Raw genomic sequence first — 20,195 nt, forward strand, 5'->3', positions numbered from 1 at the left:
AATCTGCAGGATATGACTTGAAAGCTTTTCCTTTGTCAGCTCTGTCCTCTTTTGAACCAGATTTGATGAAGTGTAAATAAATCGGTACCCTCACATTCCTTTTAAGGAAATTAAAGTAGTTTCTCCATGGCCACTAGAATTCAATTACATGTACTTGTTTAGGGGTCCACTTACACCCGACCAATCTATCACATTGAAACTCAGATTCGTATCAGCCATGATCATGACCCGACAAATCGCTTTCTAACTTGCGTTAACAACAAAATCTGACAAAACAAACTCGCCAGTGAGATGGTGGAAGGTGTCAGCTTCCAAAAGATGCTTTCAAATTGACAATTTTGTCACTTAGGAAGTGATTGAATGCGTCCGCGATTTAACGTTTAGAGAAAAGTAGTAGAAACCACTTTATTTTGCAGTTTACAATAGAATCCAATTCACATTTGATTTAACAATTGATATGATGTGACGTTAGATATCAAAAGAAAGTCTTTACAGACCAAATGCATTGATTAAAGACTGAAAATCAGAAAGATGCTAGCAGGAACAAAACTTGACAAAAGAAGGTGAGATTTGCAAGATTAGAATGAAAATAAAGTGACTGTTTTGAAAAGTCTTAAACATTAAATGTGTTTCAGAAATAATTTTTCATATTCAAAAAAAGATTCTCCCACCCCTATGTTCATTTTTGTGGTGGAATCGCCCTGAACTAATTTGAACAAAAGTCATACAGACATAGCCACAAGAATGCCACAGGTCAGTGAGCATTTACCGAAACATAACAATCACGAGGATGTTCGGTGATATGGAGACGTGCCCTACTGGTCCCCTGTGGCATTCCACACCTAGTCGCCATCTTTGGCGGAAAACGCATCATTATTTGACAGAAACTTTGATACTGACAAACATTCTTCTTCTTTAAGAGTGCTTTAGAATCGATGATATATTTTTCACTCTCATTAACACAATCGCAAATCAAATCTCCTGCTTCAGGTAAGAAAGTGATATTTTTAGTAAAAGTTTGCAGCAGGCCCTTTCAGAATGTGTAGCCTGGAGTGAGAGATGTTGCCTAGGGGTGAGCTGCGTCGTTAGCATGCCAATGTGTGCTGCTGGTATTGTCAGCATGCAAATGAAGTGGTTGTTCCACCTGTGAACCACGATGCAAGAATGTGGCCTTTCAACTGTGTAACTGCTTGCCTGAATCGTCCAGTGCAGGAGAGGGGGGATGACTCTTCATGTCAACAAGCTCTTCGTACATTGTGGGACAATTTTTTGTGTGATCTGCTTTCAAATGGGCTTCAAAACTGTGAGTAGACTGTCTTACATTTCCGGTGTACATAAAGTGCAAAATGGAACGAAAGGGGACTTCCATTTCATTCCATTTCGCACTTTCTGTATTTCCATTTGATCCCATTTCGTTCCATTTCGTTCCATTTCGCACGTTCTGTACACCCATGCTGAAACTTACTCTTTGAGACTCAATGTCATTATAACGTTAAGTCCTATAAGAATACCAGGTCCTGTAGATCTATGGATGCCTACAAATTCACACTATTAAAGTAGGACATGTGGCCTAACAATCATTGATTCTAGAGTAAGGGACAGCTAATGAATGACAGGAAATTCAATCTAAGGATTACAGGAATATTCCATGATGTCACAGTGTTCTTACCACATTTCAACTGTTCGGAAGACATTTGATCAGTTTGTTTTGTGCGAACATTGCAAGGTTGATTCAGATGAGGCAGCTGAATGCATAATTAGACAGTTGTACACTCTTTTGTACACTCAGTAACTCTGGTGTGTGACACACCACGACAGCATATATGATATCTTACACCTATTTAAACCTCCTTGCTTACACATCGAAGAGCCATCTTAGTTATTAGTAATTTTGTGTAGAATTATTATTATGATTTAAAAACAGGAGTACTAACTGAAAACCCAACCTACAATTTTGACATAACTCCGTGATTTGTCATTTAAATTTGTAGGTGTGGCCATGTAGTCTACATTGTGGTACTTGACCCCTTGAGTATCAAGCTCCTGCCATTTCTTAGCTAAATAACATGGCATTAAGAATTTAGATGATTCCCTTATGGAGATTAACTCCTAGCAGGTGATATAAATACTATGTTGTTACTCGTGATTGGTTGAAAAATATTACAAAAGCCCTCAAAAATTCTCCAGTAGATTCTCCTGACCCCAAAATGAGTCTTCATTAAGGGTTGACCCTGCCCCTAGACATAAAGAATGGAGGCCAGAAGGTCAAACTAATTTGCTTGTCATGTGTTTTCTATAAAATGTAGGGGTCAGAAGAGAAATTCTACTTCTATATGTATGTCAAGATAAGCACACTGTGTAGTTCTATTGTGTCAGTATATTCTTTTAATTGGGTGGCCGACTACTCTCACTTCGCAGCCAGGGGCTGAATTGCGAGGAGCGCACAATTGGTGGGGCTAGATCGCAAGGGTCTGGAGCAGCTGCCATTTTGCGCTAACTCAGGTGACCTCAATACGACAATTGCCCCATGTGCAGCCATAGGACTGTAGGTTTTGAACCACTCACACCGGGAAGAACCCCTACTCTTTTTGATAAGTGCGGTGGGTTCTTTAACGTGCTCGAGGTGTGGCTCTCCTCAAACATGGGACCTCCATTTAACGTCCTACCTGAGGCTAGGTACTCATTTACACCTGAGTGAAGTGAGGAAAGTCGTGTAAAATGCCTTTCCTAAGGGCACAACGTCAACGGGACAAATCAAGGTTCCTGGATTCGAACTCAGTACCTCTGGGTTCTGGGGCCAAACACCCTGCCACTGCGCCACGGCGACGCCGCAACCTTGTCACAACCATTTGAATTTTACCTACCAATCAATAATCTGCTACTCTCTTGAAGAAAATATCAGATGGGCTCCTCTTTTTCTTTTCACTTTATTCTGAAACAATCATATCTTTTTGCTGCAAAGTAATTGGAGACGCAGATAGAGATTGTTAGAAGCAGATCTTTTTGATGAAACTTCTCCATTTATGATGATAATCATCATATAAGCCTCATTGTAAGTATCTCCAGTTATGGTCAAGGTGTGTCACACACTAGCTTTACATTATGCACAACAATCTAAAGCCCTGAAAATACCTACTGTTACTGCCAAGTGTGAATTAAACTTGACAAATTTAAAGAATAGAAAACTTACCTGTCGAAAATTGGACATGAAGATGGTAGTTGATATTTACCAGTCCAAAAGTTACATGTAACTGAAGACATCCTTCCATGAATAACAATCCTAGAAAAAGATTCTTAACTAGAAAGGCAACATTTGCGAGAGCAACATCTTTTGCCCATCTCCCTCCCAATGCAAAAATCAACTACCAAAATCATCCCTGTGCAAAAAAAATCTGCCTAAAAGTGAACTATTGCAAAGTCATTCCAGCCCCGAAACGGAGCTTGTATCCCCTGTGCAAGAATGGATGCTAGAATGTTGCAAATGGGCTTTAACAGGAACTTCCATGCATAATGGACCATTCAGAAAACATCTCTATTAAAAAAAGGGAACTTTTGTGTAATCACCCCTGTCTAAAAGTAAAGCGAAAATGTCCCCCATTAATTGATTACACGCCACCTGCAAGACAACTGTCCTGTCAAGTTACACACCAGGTGGGACCTGGGGTCACTGACCTTAAGGTTGTGTTGTTTACATTCGTAACTGTGAGAGCTTCGACTCGCGAAACTACAGACAGTCGAGCGCCACCGCGTATCTTTTACGCATCTTCAGTGGCAAATTTCATTGAATACAGTACGCCCGGTCCCACCGCCAGCACGTTGCACGTAATTACCTTCGCCGAGAAGGTTATGCAGAAGGTAGCGTTTGTCTGTCTGTTTGTTTGTAGTGGCACAGGATACTCGAGAATGCCTTGATGGATTGTCTTGATATTTGGTATGTTTGTAGGGATTTTGGGCCCCCTAGCGGCTTCTTACGGTACTGCAGCGGAACTTCCTGTTTTGATATCTCGTGTTCTGGACATGCTACGGAACTTATTTTTGAGTGGTAGATAGATCTTTGGACAGAGAGTAAGTGGTGTGGGTTTGGGCCCCCTAGCGGCTTTTTTGGAACTGCAGGAGCAGGTTTTGCGTCTGACTTTGAAAGGGAATAATTCAAGAAGGGCTTAATGGATGGTAATGATTTTTGGTAGGTAGATAGCTTGAGTGATGATGTACATGATTAGACACTTCTTATACAAATCAGTATCTAATTTGCATGATAAATGAGGAAAGTTTATACATCCGCCAAATTCCATTATAGGACTCTGAAACATGTGACATATGTAACTGAGGAAGAGAGAAATATTAATTGATATGAACTATGCAAATGGAGACCTCATTTGCATAATTAATGAGAAATTACTATAACATGATGACCTTGATGGATGGTCATGATTTTTGGTATGTGGATAGTTTTTGTGATGCTTAGTATGATTGGACGATAATTATGCAAATCAGATTCTAATTTGCATAATTAATGAGGCAACTTTGAAAATCCGCTTTGTTCCGTGATATGACAATTCAAATTGTTACTGAGGAAGAGAGGACTGTTGATGGATAGAAAATATGCAAATGTGGGCCTTATTTGCATACTTAATGAGTAACTTCTATTATTCCACACTGGCAAAAGACGGCAATTTCATACATTTAATCCTTTTTTGTTGCATCGGGACGTTATGTGAATGTGAACATCGTTGAATCAAATTATGCTAATAAGGGCCTCCTTTGCATAATTGATGGTAAATTTGTTAAGCTCATACTTTGGACATGTTATATTTTAAGACAATCAACTGGTATGATTTATGATTGATGAGAAACACTCCTAATACGTCAGTCATAAAGGTTAAAATCATTTGGCGAAGGTATGAGGTCGTGGAACTCTAGTTTTTTGACTGTGTTTACGCCGCCGTGGATGTAGCTTTACCGACTTATACCATGGACACTTCGCCAGTTTAACAAAACACCTCAGTGTGCACTCGTTCAAACCTTACTGCAGTTGAATGCCCTGCGAAGCTACCAGCCGTTGAATAAGCCTGATGAATTTTTGTGTTCCATACTTAAAGTATGGGCAAAATATAAAGATGCCTCCTGTCAGCTAACACTCTCCTGCAAGAGTTTTCAACTTTTTTCAATATCTAAGTTTCTTATAAAACAGGACTGATGAAAAAGGAGACAAGATGTGGGAAAATAATGAACAGCTCATCATTGAGCAACAGGTAAGAAATTTTAACATAATTGTAGTAAGAGCATTTGGTATTAAAGGAATCCTGTTACTTGTGTGATTGTCTATTTTCCCTTTCCCTTGATTGAGCTTTGAATTGTATTCCTTGTAAGGCACTCAATGTCTCTTCAGAATACTTCAGTTACAAGGCAATGCATTGCAATCCATGGTGGATTGTGCAAAAATGAGTGCGTCTTCAGCTGTATTCACGATCACACACGTTTTACTCTGAAAATTATGTTTGCAAATTGCATGCATGCAGGGGTAGCCAGCCATTTTGATTTTAATGACTTTGTACTGACATACCACTCTAATTCATTGTACCAGCATAATTGTTGCATGGTAGAATTTAAGGTAATGCATCAGGGATGTTTCTAGATTCATCATAATGTCTTCGTAGAACTGATAATCTTGCATATGTTGTAACTCACTACTCTCTTTGTAGACCCCTCTGCAAAGCTAGAGGAAGAATGATGAAGATACTAGTATCCTACTTAGCCAATTGTTTGAAATCCCAGTTCCATCCAGGCCGAATGCTAACAGAGGGCACAATGTTACTGAGCACTTCTTTCAATCTACTCTTGTCACCCTTCTATCCACCATTGACAATGCCTGGACTTTTCTCAGATTTGTAGGACAAGCCAAAGGACATGTTTGACAAGGCCTGACAAAAGTTAGATTTCAAAAAGAACTTAAGAGTCGATAAAAAAAATCGTCTTGTGTTCTCTTATATCCTAGTAACAACTGGCCTTCTTATTGTGCTTATCGCGGAATATCGCCCCTCATTTATAACAAAAATATTCACGATAAAGGAAGCGTGTCTACCTATAGATAATACATGGGTATAGGGTCTGCACGGGTTTAGTGAGTATTATATTGTTTTACAAAACACACTTTGTGTAATTCACTTCAAGCGGAATTCTGTAAAAAGTCGGTTGATTATGTATTCATTGATACATAATGTAGTGGATAATAACACCCCCTTCTGGAGTTTAGGACGCCTTTAAGTGAGTCAGCCTATCAGCTCACCCAATGAAGTTGTTACTGTCAGTGATAACAACAAGAGTACATGACAATAGACAACTGTGGTGATGTACATTCCTTGTATTTTGATTTTGTTCTATTGTAGCGATGTGTTCATAATCCCAATTAGGATTGATTGTCAGAGTAGATGCTATGTATTCATCATGGTTATTTATCTCACAGAGAAATGGGAATGGGGTTCAGTCCACAGTCCAGGGCTGGATGAACGGTGGTCTGCCAACTGGCAGTGAGAAATACACCAAGGATGGCAAGAGGATTGTGGCAGAAGAGGAATGGTTTCATGAGAATGGCAAATGGGTGAGAATTTTGTCTAAATTCTTAAGGGTACTTTTTGTCAATATTCTGATAATATGATGGAACAATGATCATAGAAAAGATTAAGATACTAGAATTGTATTCAAAACTCAGCCTAAAGCACATACAAGTGTACATCAGGACCTAGCGGAAGTACACAATCTCAGGATAATGCTAAGCCTTGTAAAACTTTATGCTTTCAGGGGCAGATTCAAAATTCGTAGTGGATGAAGGTGTTACTGTTGGAGGGAGTTAGCCTTCTAGAGGTCATGGGTCTAGTATTTACTAATATCATCGTTGACTGATGACTTAAAAAAGGGGTAGAAATTCAACAGCTTTATACAGCGAGGTTTCAAGTTTGTTTTTTTTAAATTCATGATTACTGTAATAGTGTCATGCAAATGTTTGCAGGGCCCCGTAAAATGCACCTGCATGAGACAACACTAGTTTTTGTAACAATTTTCCTTGTCAGTTCAATTGGGGTAGAAATGCAAACTAGTTTTGCCACCAGAGGTTAACAACAGCTGTATGCACTATCTGGATCAGTTAAATTGAATGCAGCACAACCTGACACTGATTTAATTCTTACCACAGGTGAACATCTGGATACATGAAGACCAGATGTATGAAGTGGAAGATGCCAGATCCAGACTGGAGTCTGAAGCAGCTTTCAAGGAACTGAAGAAAACAACACAAGTTGTAGAGGAGACAGTGATGGAGGAAAAGGAAATTGAGGTAACACTTAACCGTTTCTAAGATATTTTAGATTTTCTTTTTCGACTGTGTGAGAATATTGAGTGGTACATTGTTTTATGTTGCTGGTACTTCACTGAGATATTTGATAGCTATGGACAACATGTTCTGTTGATTTCTCCCAGTGGAAATAGAAAACGTAAAACCTTTTCCAAGTAGATAACATCATGAGTTTCAGTAATTTATGTTACAAGTGAGAAAGCTGTGAGAGCACAGACTTCACCAACCCTTTGCATCCGATCGCGAAACAAAGGAACAATAACTGATATTATAATGTTGATACTGCCCTGCAGCCGGAAAACATGGGATATGATAAGAAGGTAATAATCTTCCCCACCAACCTCTGCTTGGAGAGTTGCTGTTGACACATTTGTATCTTCTTCAACACAAAATATTCTTCAGGAGGAAATAAAGGGTCCTGGAATGCGGATCATGATCAAAGTACCGTTCCGACTGCAGCGAGCACCTCCGAAGCCTGGCATCGAATGGGAGAAGAAAGTAGCAAAGGTACTGGGCAACCCGCCTACGGTGTGGCAGGCACTGGTAGCAGGAGCGTTAAAGCATGGGACAGAGAATAAGTTGGAGGATTGTAGCTTGGTGGTAGATGCTTCAGTAGTTAATAGTGACTCTGCAATACCAGTGGTGTTGGAACAGGTGCAGGCTGGTAATGGTGATAATGTAGATGCGACAATGGTGCCAGCGGGGTCAAAGGAGGATGCCGTGGTGCCGGTGCCAGATGGGAAAAGCAAGGTGCCGACATGGCTGGAGAAGGTTACGAGCAATGGTCATGGTGGTAGTCAGGGGCAGCTTGCAAAGGTGAGCAACTGGTATCGGTAAATTAGCCAACAATACAATATATATCATATATATATATATGTGTGTGTGTTTGTGTGTAGCCAAATAGCGTGGCATAGTATGGCCAAAGAGAATGATTGACTTTTTTCAGGATACCAATCAGATCATGGTTACTGAATGCATCAAACGTTCTCACCATGTTTTACTGTCTCTTCGGCATGTAGCATTGCATTCCAAGTCCTTGAAATCTCTCAATAATACAGTCCTTTGGCTTATTATACATGCATTTAGATGATTGTCTATGTGTAGGTCTTGATTCGTTTAAAAACTGCGCATAAGGCTTAACTAAATATTCATCACCGATAGGGCGTCAAAAAGGAACTGAAAGTAACAGAGCTCCTGGAAGAGTCAGACTCAGGCATTGAGAACACACCCACGCATGAGATCAGAAAACTCAAGCAGACCCTTTACGGCATCGGTCGAGAGGAGAAGCAACTGGAGAAGATTACAGGTGAAATAGAAAGCTTCGAGTACCAGACTGTGAATTATGAGTACATAGACGTGACTAAAAACAGGGCACAAGAATCAATAACAAGAAGCTTGGACCCCAACTACAACCACGGAGTGGAGGAAGAGATAAAGATATCGTTAGGCGAACTACAAGGCGTGATCCCAGGCCTTGTGTATTCAAAACCCTGCTATGAAATCCTCAGGCAGGCTCAGAGCCAGGCATTTGTGAGTCAAGTAACCAGCGAGGCTCCAGTGTACCTGGAAGCTAGCGAAGGGCAGATAACGATACGTCCAGTGGGCAACGTCGCCGACATACCCCCAATTAAATGGCACCAAGCAGCAGTGGCACAAACTGGCCAACCACTGTCAACGGCAAACTCATCCGTGGTCAAAAGCGAAATGGCGTATCACAAAGGGAAACAAGAGGAAACATTTGTTTTGGCGGAGGAAGTAAAAGAGGATATTGAAAAGTTGTGGTACTCTAAAGCTGCGGTGGAACTAACAAAAAAGCTTCCTTCAGTCAAGCCGGAGGTGTTTCAACAGACAAGTCAGGATCCAGAATACTGTTACGCCAAGGAGACAAAACGCGAGTTGAAAATGAAGACCATACTTGAAGAAATACCGGCGTTTAAGTATCAAAATTCACCCGTAACAAAAATTCCGAAAGTGAATTTCCATCTGGTGACTGTGGATATTTGTGTTCCCTTACATCGAGGAGAAGAAGGAAACGTCACTGTGACGTCAGAGCAGACGAGGAAAGGCGACCCACCTATTCCATGGGAAAAGGCCGCCGTGGAGAAGACAGAAGCGCTTTCGTCTGCCACTGTGGCTCTTCAAAAGGCAGAAGCACCACAGTACAACGAAGGAACTGAGCACACACTGGAAAAACTCCAGCTGGAAAAAGCTCGTAGACCTCAGCCACCAATCATCGAAAGGGCGGACGTCGACGTGATAAAGGTAGACAAAGCTATCTCCGTGTATGTCAGTCAGCCAGCGGTTGAACAGGTACGCTTGTCGATACATACTGCCGTAGAGAGGGATCTGCCTAAATGGGAACAATGTGAAGATGTTGAGTTCGAAGAATTGAGGACAACGAAAGCGACGCCAAAGGTTGCGTTGGGGCAGTTATACACGGCAAAAGGAAGGCAGCCAAAGGTAGATTTTGCAGAGAAACAATCTCCCGTCATATTGGAAGAGGTGCACCAAGTTAAGAGACCTATCTCCCCACCTCCAAAAGGAAACTTCAAAGTCAATGAAAAGTTGTTAGAACTGGCGCATGGAGAAACAGAAGAAATCCCACAGGTAGTGAAGGATTCAGCAAAGGTGAGCCTAGTTCCGAAAGCAGAGGAGAACAAGGCTGTGGTGGAGGTTACATGTAGGCAAATGAAGAAGCTGGATCTCCCCAAGCTTGAGTTACACGAAGAGCAAGAACAGATCACAGTGGCGGACATTGATCTGTCTCCTATCGCGATTTCTCCAAAGCCTAAACAGCTACACGCTGAGTTCCACGAAGAGCAGGAACAGATCACAGTGGCGGACGTCAATCTCTCTCCTATCGCGATTTCTCCAAAGTCTAAACAGCTACATGCTGAGTTCCACGAAGAGCAAGAACAGATCACAGTGGCGGATGTTAATCTGTCTCCTATCGCAATTTCTCCAAAGCCTAAACAGCTACATGCTGAGTTCCACGAAGAGCAAGAACAGATCACAGTGGCGGACATTGACCTGTGTCCTTTCGTGATTTCTTCGAAGCCTAAACAGCTACACGCTGAGTTCTACGAAGAGCAAGAACAGATCACAGTGGCGGATGTTAATCTGTCTCCTATCGCGATTTCTCCAAAGCCTAAACTGCTACATGCTGAGTTCCACGAAGAGCAAGAACAGATCACAGTGGCAGACATTGACCTGTGTCCTTTCGTGATTTCTTCAAAGCCTAAACAGCTACATGCTGAGTTCCACGAAGAGCAGGAACAGATCACAGTGGTAGACATTGACCTGTGTCCTTTCGTGATTTCTTCAAAGCCTAAACAGCTACGTGCTGAGTTCCACGAAGAGCAAGAACAGATCACAGTGGCAGACATTGACCTGTGTCCTTTCGTGATTTCTTCAAAGCCTAAACAGCTACATGCTGAGTTCCACGAAGAGCAGGAACAGATCACAGTGGCGGACGTCAATCTGTCTCCTATCGTGATTTCTCCGAAGCCCAAACAGCTACACGCTGAGTACCACGTAGAGGAGCCAGAAGATTACCCTGAGTATTCATTGTCCCTACAAGCAGTCCCACGATCTCTACTGAAGGAAGAGCATGAAGATACCATCCAGGAACTTTCCGACAACGTGCTTGAAGTGCCGGAAATAATGGAAACCCATGTTGCAGAAAAAGGGACTGTTGACATTTTCAAAGCACCGAAGATTCGACATGAGAAAGAGGACTTTGAACATGTTCGACCCGAGGAGTCAGAGCCACTTGCTGATGAGGTGACAAACACTTCCACAACATCTGGGGAGGTGGCCATATTAGACCTGTTGAAGGCACTTATCCAAGACTCGACGACTGAGCTAGATACCTTGCAGGCAAAGGAGACCAACATCAACATGGTTGGGCTGGAGGTGATCTCGGATATCACTCCGTTGTCACCAGACATTGAAAAGGAATTTGATTTACCAGATGAATCTTACATCCAGGTTGAGCAGGCTCCTAAAACAGAAACGTCAGTCTACGTCCCTCCACCAGAGCTGAAAAATTCTCAAGAGGCTGTTCTTTTACTAAAAGAACATGAAATCGCCGTCGTACCCCACAAGAAAGACACTGAAGGGAAGGCCAAGGTGATTCCTGTGCCAACGCAACGTCTTGAAGATGCCCAGTCCTCAAAGACAGAGATTCTGCAAGCACAGAACTTCGCCGAGGAGCATGTCATCGACACAAGACAGGAATACATCTACATCATTCCACCCTCTGGAGGTGAGGATGCACAAATCACAACACTTCCAAAATCTGACATGGACAAAGCTCATGCACAGACTTTCAGAATGCAGCAGTTCCCGGAGGAGCACACCATGGACCTTAAAGAGGAGGTCACCCTCACAATTGATGATCCCTCTTCTCTGACAGTAAGCTCCTCCATGCTCCCGCAGCAGCAAATGGACCGTGCAAACGCACAACGTTACAGGATACAACAACTAGCCAGTGAACAGGTCATTGACGTCAATGAGCAAAGGGTCATCGTAATTGAACCTCCCGACTCTACGACAGCAGGAACATCCTCTCTTCCACAAATTCACCAACGGAGGCGGGAAGAAGTACTCCGTGTTAGGAAGGCATATGTCGATAGGATTCCATCATCATCACACCATCATCACGGGCGGGTCATCGTTGTAGATGGACATCCTGTGCACAGGATGAGACCAAAACCAACCACGTGGGCCGAGATCCCTGCGCCATTGGTGCGGTATCCACCACGGGAGACTGTCGTTAATTCTTCCGTGAGAAATGTTATCGGGGTTATTCCACCTCTTGCTACGGACGCAGCCAGGCAAGGTTCCATACCTGCTGAGGTTTTGCAGAAGGTCCGAGAGCAACGCGTGGACAGTCAACAAGCGCCCGCTGACGAGAGAAGTGTCCACGAGAGAGTGGAAATAACATCAGTTATCCCGCCTCTTCCGGCAGACATTGCCCGCAAAGCGGAGACACCTGCAGAGGTCTTTCGCAGGGTACACTCGCATCATGTTCACAGCCATAACGTGTACTCAGGCGAAGAGACGAATCTGAATGAGGTCGTGGAGTCCCAAATGCCACTTCCTCCCCTAGAGACCCGCACGTCTATGTGGCGGCTTGTCCCAGGACACGAAACGGCGAGGGCCAGGTCGACAAGCAAGGAGTCACACTACATGCCGGAAACGGAGGCGGAGGTTGCCGACGAGCCCATCCCTCCTGTCGAGCGAACGGTACCTGCCCAGCAAGTTGTCACCTCTGATGAATTCCACAGAGCAGACGCCTCCACACTACACAGTAGCTGGGTTCCAGCGGAGATCCAGGTAGTTGGAGAACTGGACACCCTTTTGCAGCAGGGCGTCATACGGTTTAATCCTCTTAGTCAACTAGTCGAAAACGGTGTCGATGTACACGATTACGACGAAATGTTCATGGTCAAACAACACATCGGAAGAAGGAGATCGTCTTCTCTTCAATATACTCTTAACACAGGGAAGACCGATGACTTCCAGGTCGGTCATATCCCTCAGGTTGGTTATCCAACAAAGCAGTGGACTTCAGCACAGCAGCTTGCCTCAGAAACGGTCGAAGACAGAGGTGATGACGACTTTGACTATGACAAGCTCATCAGGATGACAACAGGTGGCAAACATGAAGTCACGGATGACCAGCTGCCCAAATCAGGATGGTCTACGATTGAGGTGACAGGACAGGACAACGTAGCCGAGCAACAGCAAAGATCTATGGAAAGAATCTACAACCGCCAAGATTCCGTTTTCATAGACCACAGCAAGCCACAACCTAGGATCAGGAGTGACAGACCACCGTGTGCCTTCGATTTTAGTCGTCTGATTCACTGGACGGTTGGTGAGCAGAATGAGATAGCAAAGCTGCCAACACATCTTGGAGCGAACCACAGCAAGCCACAACCTAGGATCAGGAGTGACAGACCACCGTTTGCCTTCGATTTCAGTCGCCTGATTCACTGGACGGTTGGTGAGCAGAATGAGGTAGCAAAGCTGCCAACACATCCCGGAGCGAACCCGCCTCATCTAGTGCCGATCAACTTCGACAAGACCACCACATGGGTCGTTGGGACAGACCAAGGGAACGGGACAGCACCAGAGAAAACTTACGTCAGTGTCGCTGTTCCAGTCAAGGTGAGGAACACCTACTTTGTCGAGGGATCCGACGCCAGATCCGACACCATATCCGACATCGTCAAATCACCAGAGGTGACTGTTCTCCACGACATGCAGGACTGGAAAACTCTGACACGAAAGGGAGGAAGGTCGGTCTATTCCGCGATGAGCAACGATCCACAGTACTCTTCCGCTTCGCCGCTGCAAACATTCCAAGGGTATCATCCACCCTATAATGGCGCGTATGAAGACAGCCGTCAGCTTAAAAGGGAAGTGTCAGTGGACAGCAGCACTTCTGGACGTGTCAAACGAAGGGCCCCGCAGCCACCCGTGCAGAAGACAACCAGCCCTGTGCAACATGTGTACACGTCATCTCCTCCCGCACGGCCAACTACTCTAGCAGTGTCCCAAGGTTGGTCGAATATTTAAATCATACGTTTCCATGCAAGGCAGATGTTTCTCCTAAATCCATATGCAGTAATAATATATTAACTACTTATTGAGAAGGCCGATTTTCAACTGAAGGTTTGATACAGAAACCAACAACAACATTGCAATGCTACTTTGAATTTCCCAACTACTATACTCATCGATGGCTTAGATCTTCAATTGCCGATTTCATTCGAAGTTTGGAGGTAATGCAGTACTACATCACTTGTCATAGATGACCTACAAGAACATGTCATATGTTGTGTTATGATGTAAATCACTATACTGTACACACCTTGCCTGATGAGTGATGGGACTTTTCAACAACTTGTTTCAGGTGATCCAACTGGCTGCCAGGGATGATCACCAATTTTATTTAAGACCTTCTTGTATAAAGTTGTACTCTTAGTTGCATTAGCATAGACAGGATTGAAAAAATATGACGGGAACTGTATATATCAGGAAGTGGGTAAATGTACAGACAGATGCTTAGACATCATTTCCTCTTTTACTCCATGTGCAGCATATAGAATTAAATGACTCAACACAGTATATCATATATAAAATCGTATGAATGAGTTGTTTGTTTGCTTAGATTGGTCAATGATATGAAAAACATGTGTATAGCACATAATGAAACTATGGAATATACGGAGCCAAGATGGCACTCAAGATCACGAAGATAAGTAAAAAAAATGCTTTTATAGTCTATTCAATGTGCCTATCTGAGTATCTCCCTTCGGGGTTCTTCCTTATTTGTGAACCAATAGATGTTCCCTATCAGTGGTGATGTCACTTACTCATGGTTGATTTTATAACCCTTACATCTTACATGTTACATGTACTTGCAATTAGCCTGTGGGCAATAACTTGCAATAAACTTAACCTTATCATCATCATTAGGTTTCTTTATATTTCTAATTCCTGATATATAACAGCGGTCACCATTCTTCGTTGTGTGTTTTCCAACATTTCTATTTCATGATAACATTCTAACACGTCTTACCCCTTTCTTACTGCTGTCAGCGCCTGCTTCTGCGCATGCTTTCCACGTCCAATCACTGCAAAATGGCTACGCCTCCCCGCCAGCACGCCCCCTTTCCCCTCCCCGTCAGTCGAGATCCCCATCCATACCACCTCACCCCAAAGGACCTGCTCCCCCACCCCCAGCACCTCTTACGCCACCCTCAGGTACTGCAGATACCACTGTACCAAAGGCGGTTATGGTCAACGGGAGGCACTCTCCATCAGAACTAGACAGTGAGTACCGCCTTTTATGTGCCATCACTTAAAAGGAACTTTTGAATTTTTAGGGATCAAAAGACTTTCTTTTGTCAATTAGAAGACAACATATCGCTGTGTAAGCCATTTGAGAAATCTACAGAAGAAATCAGTTCTGACGAAGAATTATGTACTAAAAGTATTACTAAAACGCGGCAAAAACGTTGTATTCAATATTATCAAATAGATTCAAAAATAAAACATGTTATATCATGTATTGACCACTCACCTCTGTATCTAAAATGCTCCCTGTTCCGGTCTACTGTGGATGTTACAACGTTCCTTATATTTCGCTATCTACTGGTATTTCATTATGTTTAGCCATAAGTATGGCTAAACATATTGTTTTCTCTCATTATGTTTAGCCATAAGTATGGCTAAACATATTGTTTTCTCTCATGTTTCTTCTTCTTCTTCTTCTTCTTCTTCTCCTGTCAAATCTTCAAATCGATTCATCTCTGTCATTTTTTGACCAAATGACCTGAAATTTGGTACAGAGGTAATGTAAGCAAAAACCAATGTGCCTTCTTTTCCTTGTTTTGATATTGACCTTGAAAGTGATTTTATCGAGGTTTTTAAGCTATTTTTAGCATATCTTGGCCTCCTGCGCCCTGGTATTTCAACCGAATGACCTGAAATTTGCTGTATATGTGGCTTGAACACATATTTAAAGGACTACATTCCCATTTTTGGCATACATATATTCAAAACGATTTATTTTGGGCTTTCTTGACAATATTTGCCACTTCTGTCACTTTCAATACTACATATGACCTACAGGTCGTTGACCCCGAGTGCCTTGCACCTGGCCAAGCTGGAAGTTTGCTTACGAGGAGGAAAGACCGGACATAAACATTTAACGTGATTATCGGGAAAACACCATGTTCCCTTAAACTCAGTGGTTAAATTGCAGTTTAGGAAATTTTATAACAGAAAACAAGTTAAATCAATGATTTTGTGAATGTTTATTCTAGCATTAGTTATTCCAGATATTTTCAAACTCCAAATTCTTCAACACAACACGGGAGATCGTTTCTCCTCAGACTGGCGCGACACTCCTGTCAAAATTGATTGATGATCTCTCTCTGCCGCCGACTTCATACATGATCAAAGGCGGGTGGTAGGCGGTGCGCGGGGAAACTTAAACATATAATGTAGCGAAGTGTTGCACAAGGAATTCTCACGCTGAGGGGTACATGAAATAATGCTTACAAAATAGACCTCTATGAATCGGGCTACATTCAGCAATGGTAGACGGATTCGGGGCATGCCGCGCAAAACACATGGTCTCACTGGGGACAGGCGTTTTGGTCCGGCACGTTGTCGCAGCGGTGCGTCGCCGCTACGCGATCGAAAGCACGCCGCTGTCTGTCTCGGACCAACACGCGTCTCCCGTGATGTGTAACGTCCACCACCAGGCCTTCCTACATGTCCTACGTACGGGCGTATGGATCGTAGAATTCGGCAAAAAAGGAATGATTAGGCCAGTAGAGTCAGTCCCCGGTAAGGTCAATGATTCGCCCCTTTGCGCTAGCTTGTAACGTTAAATGAATGTACCCTCTGGTGGCCAAACTTCACTGACAAACTTTCTCCCTATTATCATCATGAGCTTGCGTTAGTCTGGTACTAGTGACTATTATGTGCCGGGAATGTTTATCTATCGCACGCCTTGGAAGGAAGTTCAGCCATGATAAATGGTCGGCCGTTGCGAAAATTTGGAATCCCATGCTGTTGATTTTCGTGATTGAATCTGTAAGAAAATATATTTTCATGTCGTTCATGTTTTTGGGACGGACGCCGGGACGGGGTGAATTTTTTCTATCATTTTCGTCCCGTTAGTAATGCAAATCGAATCGTGTTGCACAAGAGGCAAAACCCTAAAAACGTGGGTCTTGTGGAGTGTTTTGGAGCGGGAAAATGCCGGATATTAGCGGTGCCGAACAGTGTACATCGTCGCGCGCGGGTGACGCTCCGTCAAAACAAATCCGCTGGTGGTCTAGCGCGGCCACCGAAAATAGGCAGAAACACACAGGAGGACTTAGCACCTTCGTTTATGAGGGCAATTGTGAAAATCTTTTGTTACAAATTGTTCGAACATTGAAACATTTGGATAGATGGTTTGAAACTGTTCTAAATAAAGAGATTTTTGTGTAGTTACGTTCGAAATGTTTCCAACGTATGTGAAATAAGTTCAAACATGTTATAAGTTTCAATTCTAATTGTTTGAACACTTTAGAACTATTGTGACTTAGACATTCTTTTAATTAAAATAGTTCAAACATATTACAAATATTATACTAAAACCCTCTCGGTGACTTTGAATTGACTCAAATATGTTGGTCATTTCCTTCGTCTCCTGTCAAATCTTCATATGTATACTATGGAAAACTTCATTCTTCCCTGGGGTTGATCTTTTTTAATTCAATTTTGAACTGGGTTGATTATGCGCAAGAGTGTAATTTTCAGCGGGTATTTTTCGACTGGTTTACATGGAAATGGCACGGAATATCCCATTCTTGCAAGGGGAGGATTCTTTAATTATTTTTCAATTTTGAGCTGGAATGATTATGAAAAAGTCCATTTTTTAGCAGAAGTGTATTTGTTAATCAATTAGTGGATATGGTTGTGGACTGGTCCATATTGTGTTGAGGTGCTACTGGAAGACTCAATTTTGGACTGGGGTGATTCATTTTTTTAGTGCAAGTATTTTAGAATGGTCCATTGTTATTTTGGGAGAGTCCATTTTTTGCATGGCGAGGAGTATGGCTAAACATGCTGTATTTGCTCGCAAATGTTGCCTTTCTAGTGTTTCTTCTTCTTCTTCTTCTTCTTCTTCTTCTTCTTCTTCTTCTTCTTCTTCTCCTGTCAAATCTTCAAATCGATTCATCTCTGTCATTTTTTGACCAAATGACCTGAAATTTGGTACAGAGGTAATGTAGGCAAAAACCAATGTGCGTTCTTTTCCTTGTTTTGATATTGACCTTGAAAGTGATTTTATTGAGGTTTTTAGGCTATTTTTAGCATATCTTGGCCTCCTGCGCCCTGGTATTTCAACCGAATGACCTGAAATTTGCTGTATATGTGGCTTGAACACATATTTAAAGGACTACATTCCCATTTTTGGCATACATATATTCAAAACGATTTATTTTGGGCTTTCTTGACAATATTTGCCACTTCTGTCACTTTCAATACTACATATGACCTACAGGTCGTTGACCCCGAGTGCCTTGCACCTGGCCAAGCTGGAAGTTTGCTTACGAGGAGGAAAGACCGGACATAAACATTTAACGTGATTATCGGGAAAACACCATGTTCCCTTAAACTCAGTGGTTAAATTGCAGTTTAGGAAATTTTATAACAGAAAACAAGTTAAATCAATGATTTTGTGAATGTTTATTCTAGCATTAGTTATTCCAGATATTTTCAAACTCCAAATTCTTCAACACAACACGGGAGATCGTTTCTCCTCAGACTGGCGCGACACTCCTGTCAAAATTGATTGATGATCTCTCTCTGCCGCCGACTTCATACATGATCAAAGGCGGGTGGTAGGCGGTGCGCGGGGCCGGGGAAACTTAAACATATAATGTAGCGAAGTGTTGCACAAGGAATTCTCACGCTGAGGGGTACATGAAATAATGCATACAAAATAGACCTCTATGAATCGGGCTACATTCAGCAATGGTAGACGGATTCGGGGCATGCCGCGCAAAACACATGGTCTCACTCGGGACATGCGTTTTTGCGTTAGTCTGGTACTAGTGACTATTATGTGCCGGGAATGTTTATCTATCGCACGCCTTGGAAGGAAGTTCAACCATGATAAATGGTCGGCCGTTGCGAAAATTTGGAATCCCATGCTGTTGATTTTCGTGATTGAATCTGTAAGAAAATATATTTTCATGTCGTTCATGTTTTTGGGACGGACGCCGGGACGGGGTGAATTTTTTCTATCATTTTCGTCCCGTTAGTAATGCAAATCGAATCGTGTTGCACAAGAGGCAAAACCCTAAAAACGTGGGTCTTGTGGAGTGTTTTGGAGCGGGAAAATGCCGGATATTAGCGGTGCCGAACAGTGTACATCGTCGCGCGCGGGTGACGCTCCGTCAAAACAAATCCGCTGGTGGTCTAGCGCGGCCACCGAAAATAGGCAGAAACACACAGGAGGACTTAACACCTTCGTTTATGAGGGCAATTGTGAAAATCTTTTGTTACAAATTGTTCGAACATTGAAACATTTGGATAGATGGTTTGAAACTGTTCTAAATAAAGAGATTTTTGTGTAGTTACGTTCGAAATGTTTCCAACGTATGTGAAATAAGTTCAAACATGTTATAAGTTTCAATTCTAATTGTTTGAACACTTTAGAACTATTGTGACTTAGACATTCTTTTAATCAAAATAGTTCAAACATATTACAAATATTATATTAAAACCCTCTCGGTGACTTTGAATTGACTCAAATATGTTGTTTTCGGTCATTTCCTTCGTCTCCTGTAAAATCTTCATATGTATACTATGGAAAACTTCATTCTTCCCTGGGGTTGATCTTTTTTAATTCAATTTTGAACTGGGTTGATTATGCGCAAGAGTGTAATTTTCAGCGGATATTTTTCGACTGGTTTACATGGAAATGGCACGGAATATCCCATTCTTGCAAGGGGAGGATTCTTTAATTATTTCTTTCAATTTTGAGCTGGAATGATTATGAAAAAGTCCATTTTTTGCATGGCGAGGAGTATGGCTAAACATGCTGTATTTGCTCGCAAATGTTGCCTTTCTAGTTTCATAATGTTACATATGTTGTTTTGATTCGTTCCATGTCGTTCCATGTCGTCCATTTCGTTCCATTTCGCACTTTCTGGGGACCGTTTCATCAGAAGGTGTAGCCTGGAGTGAGAGATGTTGCCTGGGGGCGATCCGCATCGTTAGCATGCCGATGTGCGCTGCCGGTATTGTCAGCATGCAAATGAAG

The 20,195-nt window shown here is 42.4% G+C and overlaps 1 protein-coding gene and 1 long non-coding RNA gene across 2 annotated transcripts; both read left to right on the forward strand.

Annotated features, from left to right (window-relative positions):
- Positions 1-1,090: 1,090 nt before the first annotated feature.
- On the forward strand, positions 1,091-6,596 carry LOC136428036 (uncharacterized). Its single transcript, XR_010754567.1, has 3 exons — positions 1,091-1,303; positions 5,192-5,252; positions 6,464-6,596. It is a non-coding gene; the product is annotated as an uncharacterized lncRNA (long non-coding RNA).
- Positions 6,597-7,194: 598 nt separating this feature from the next.
- On the forward strand, positions 7,195-14,835 carry LOC136448110 (uncharacterized). The gene is made up of 4 exons (XM_066447296.1): positions 7,195-7,330; positions 7,751-8,164; positions 8,510-13,919; positions 14,274-14,835. Exons 1-4 carry the CDS (start codon positions 7,217-7,219, stop codon positions 14,297-14,299), a joined length of 5,964 nt encoding a protein of 1,987 aa, XP_066303393.1. The 5' UTR covers positions 7,195-7,216; the 3' UTR covers positions 14,300-14,835.
- The last annotated feature ends 5,360 nt before the right edge of the window (positions 14,836-20,195 follow it).

The sequence above is a fragment of the Branchiostoma lanceolatum genome, chromosome 1, assembly GCF_035083965.1.
Source record: "Branchiostoma lanceolatum isolate klBraLanc5 chromosome 1, klBraLanc5.hap2, whole genome shotgun sequence".
Taxonomy (NCBI): Eukaryota; Metazoa; Chordata; class Leptocardii; order Amphioxiformes; family Branchiostomatidae; genus Branchiostoma; species Branchiostoma lanceolatum.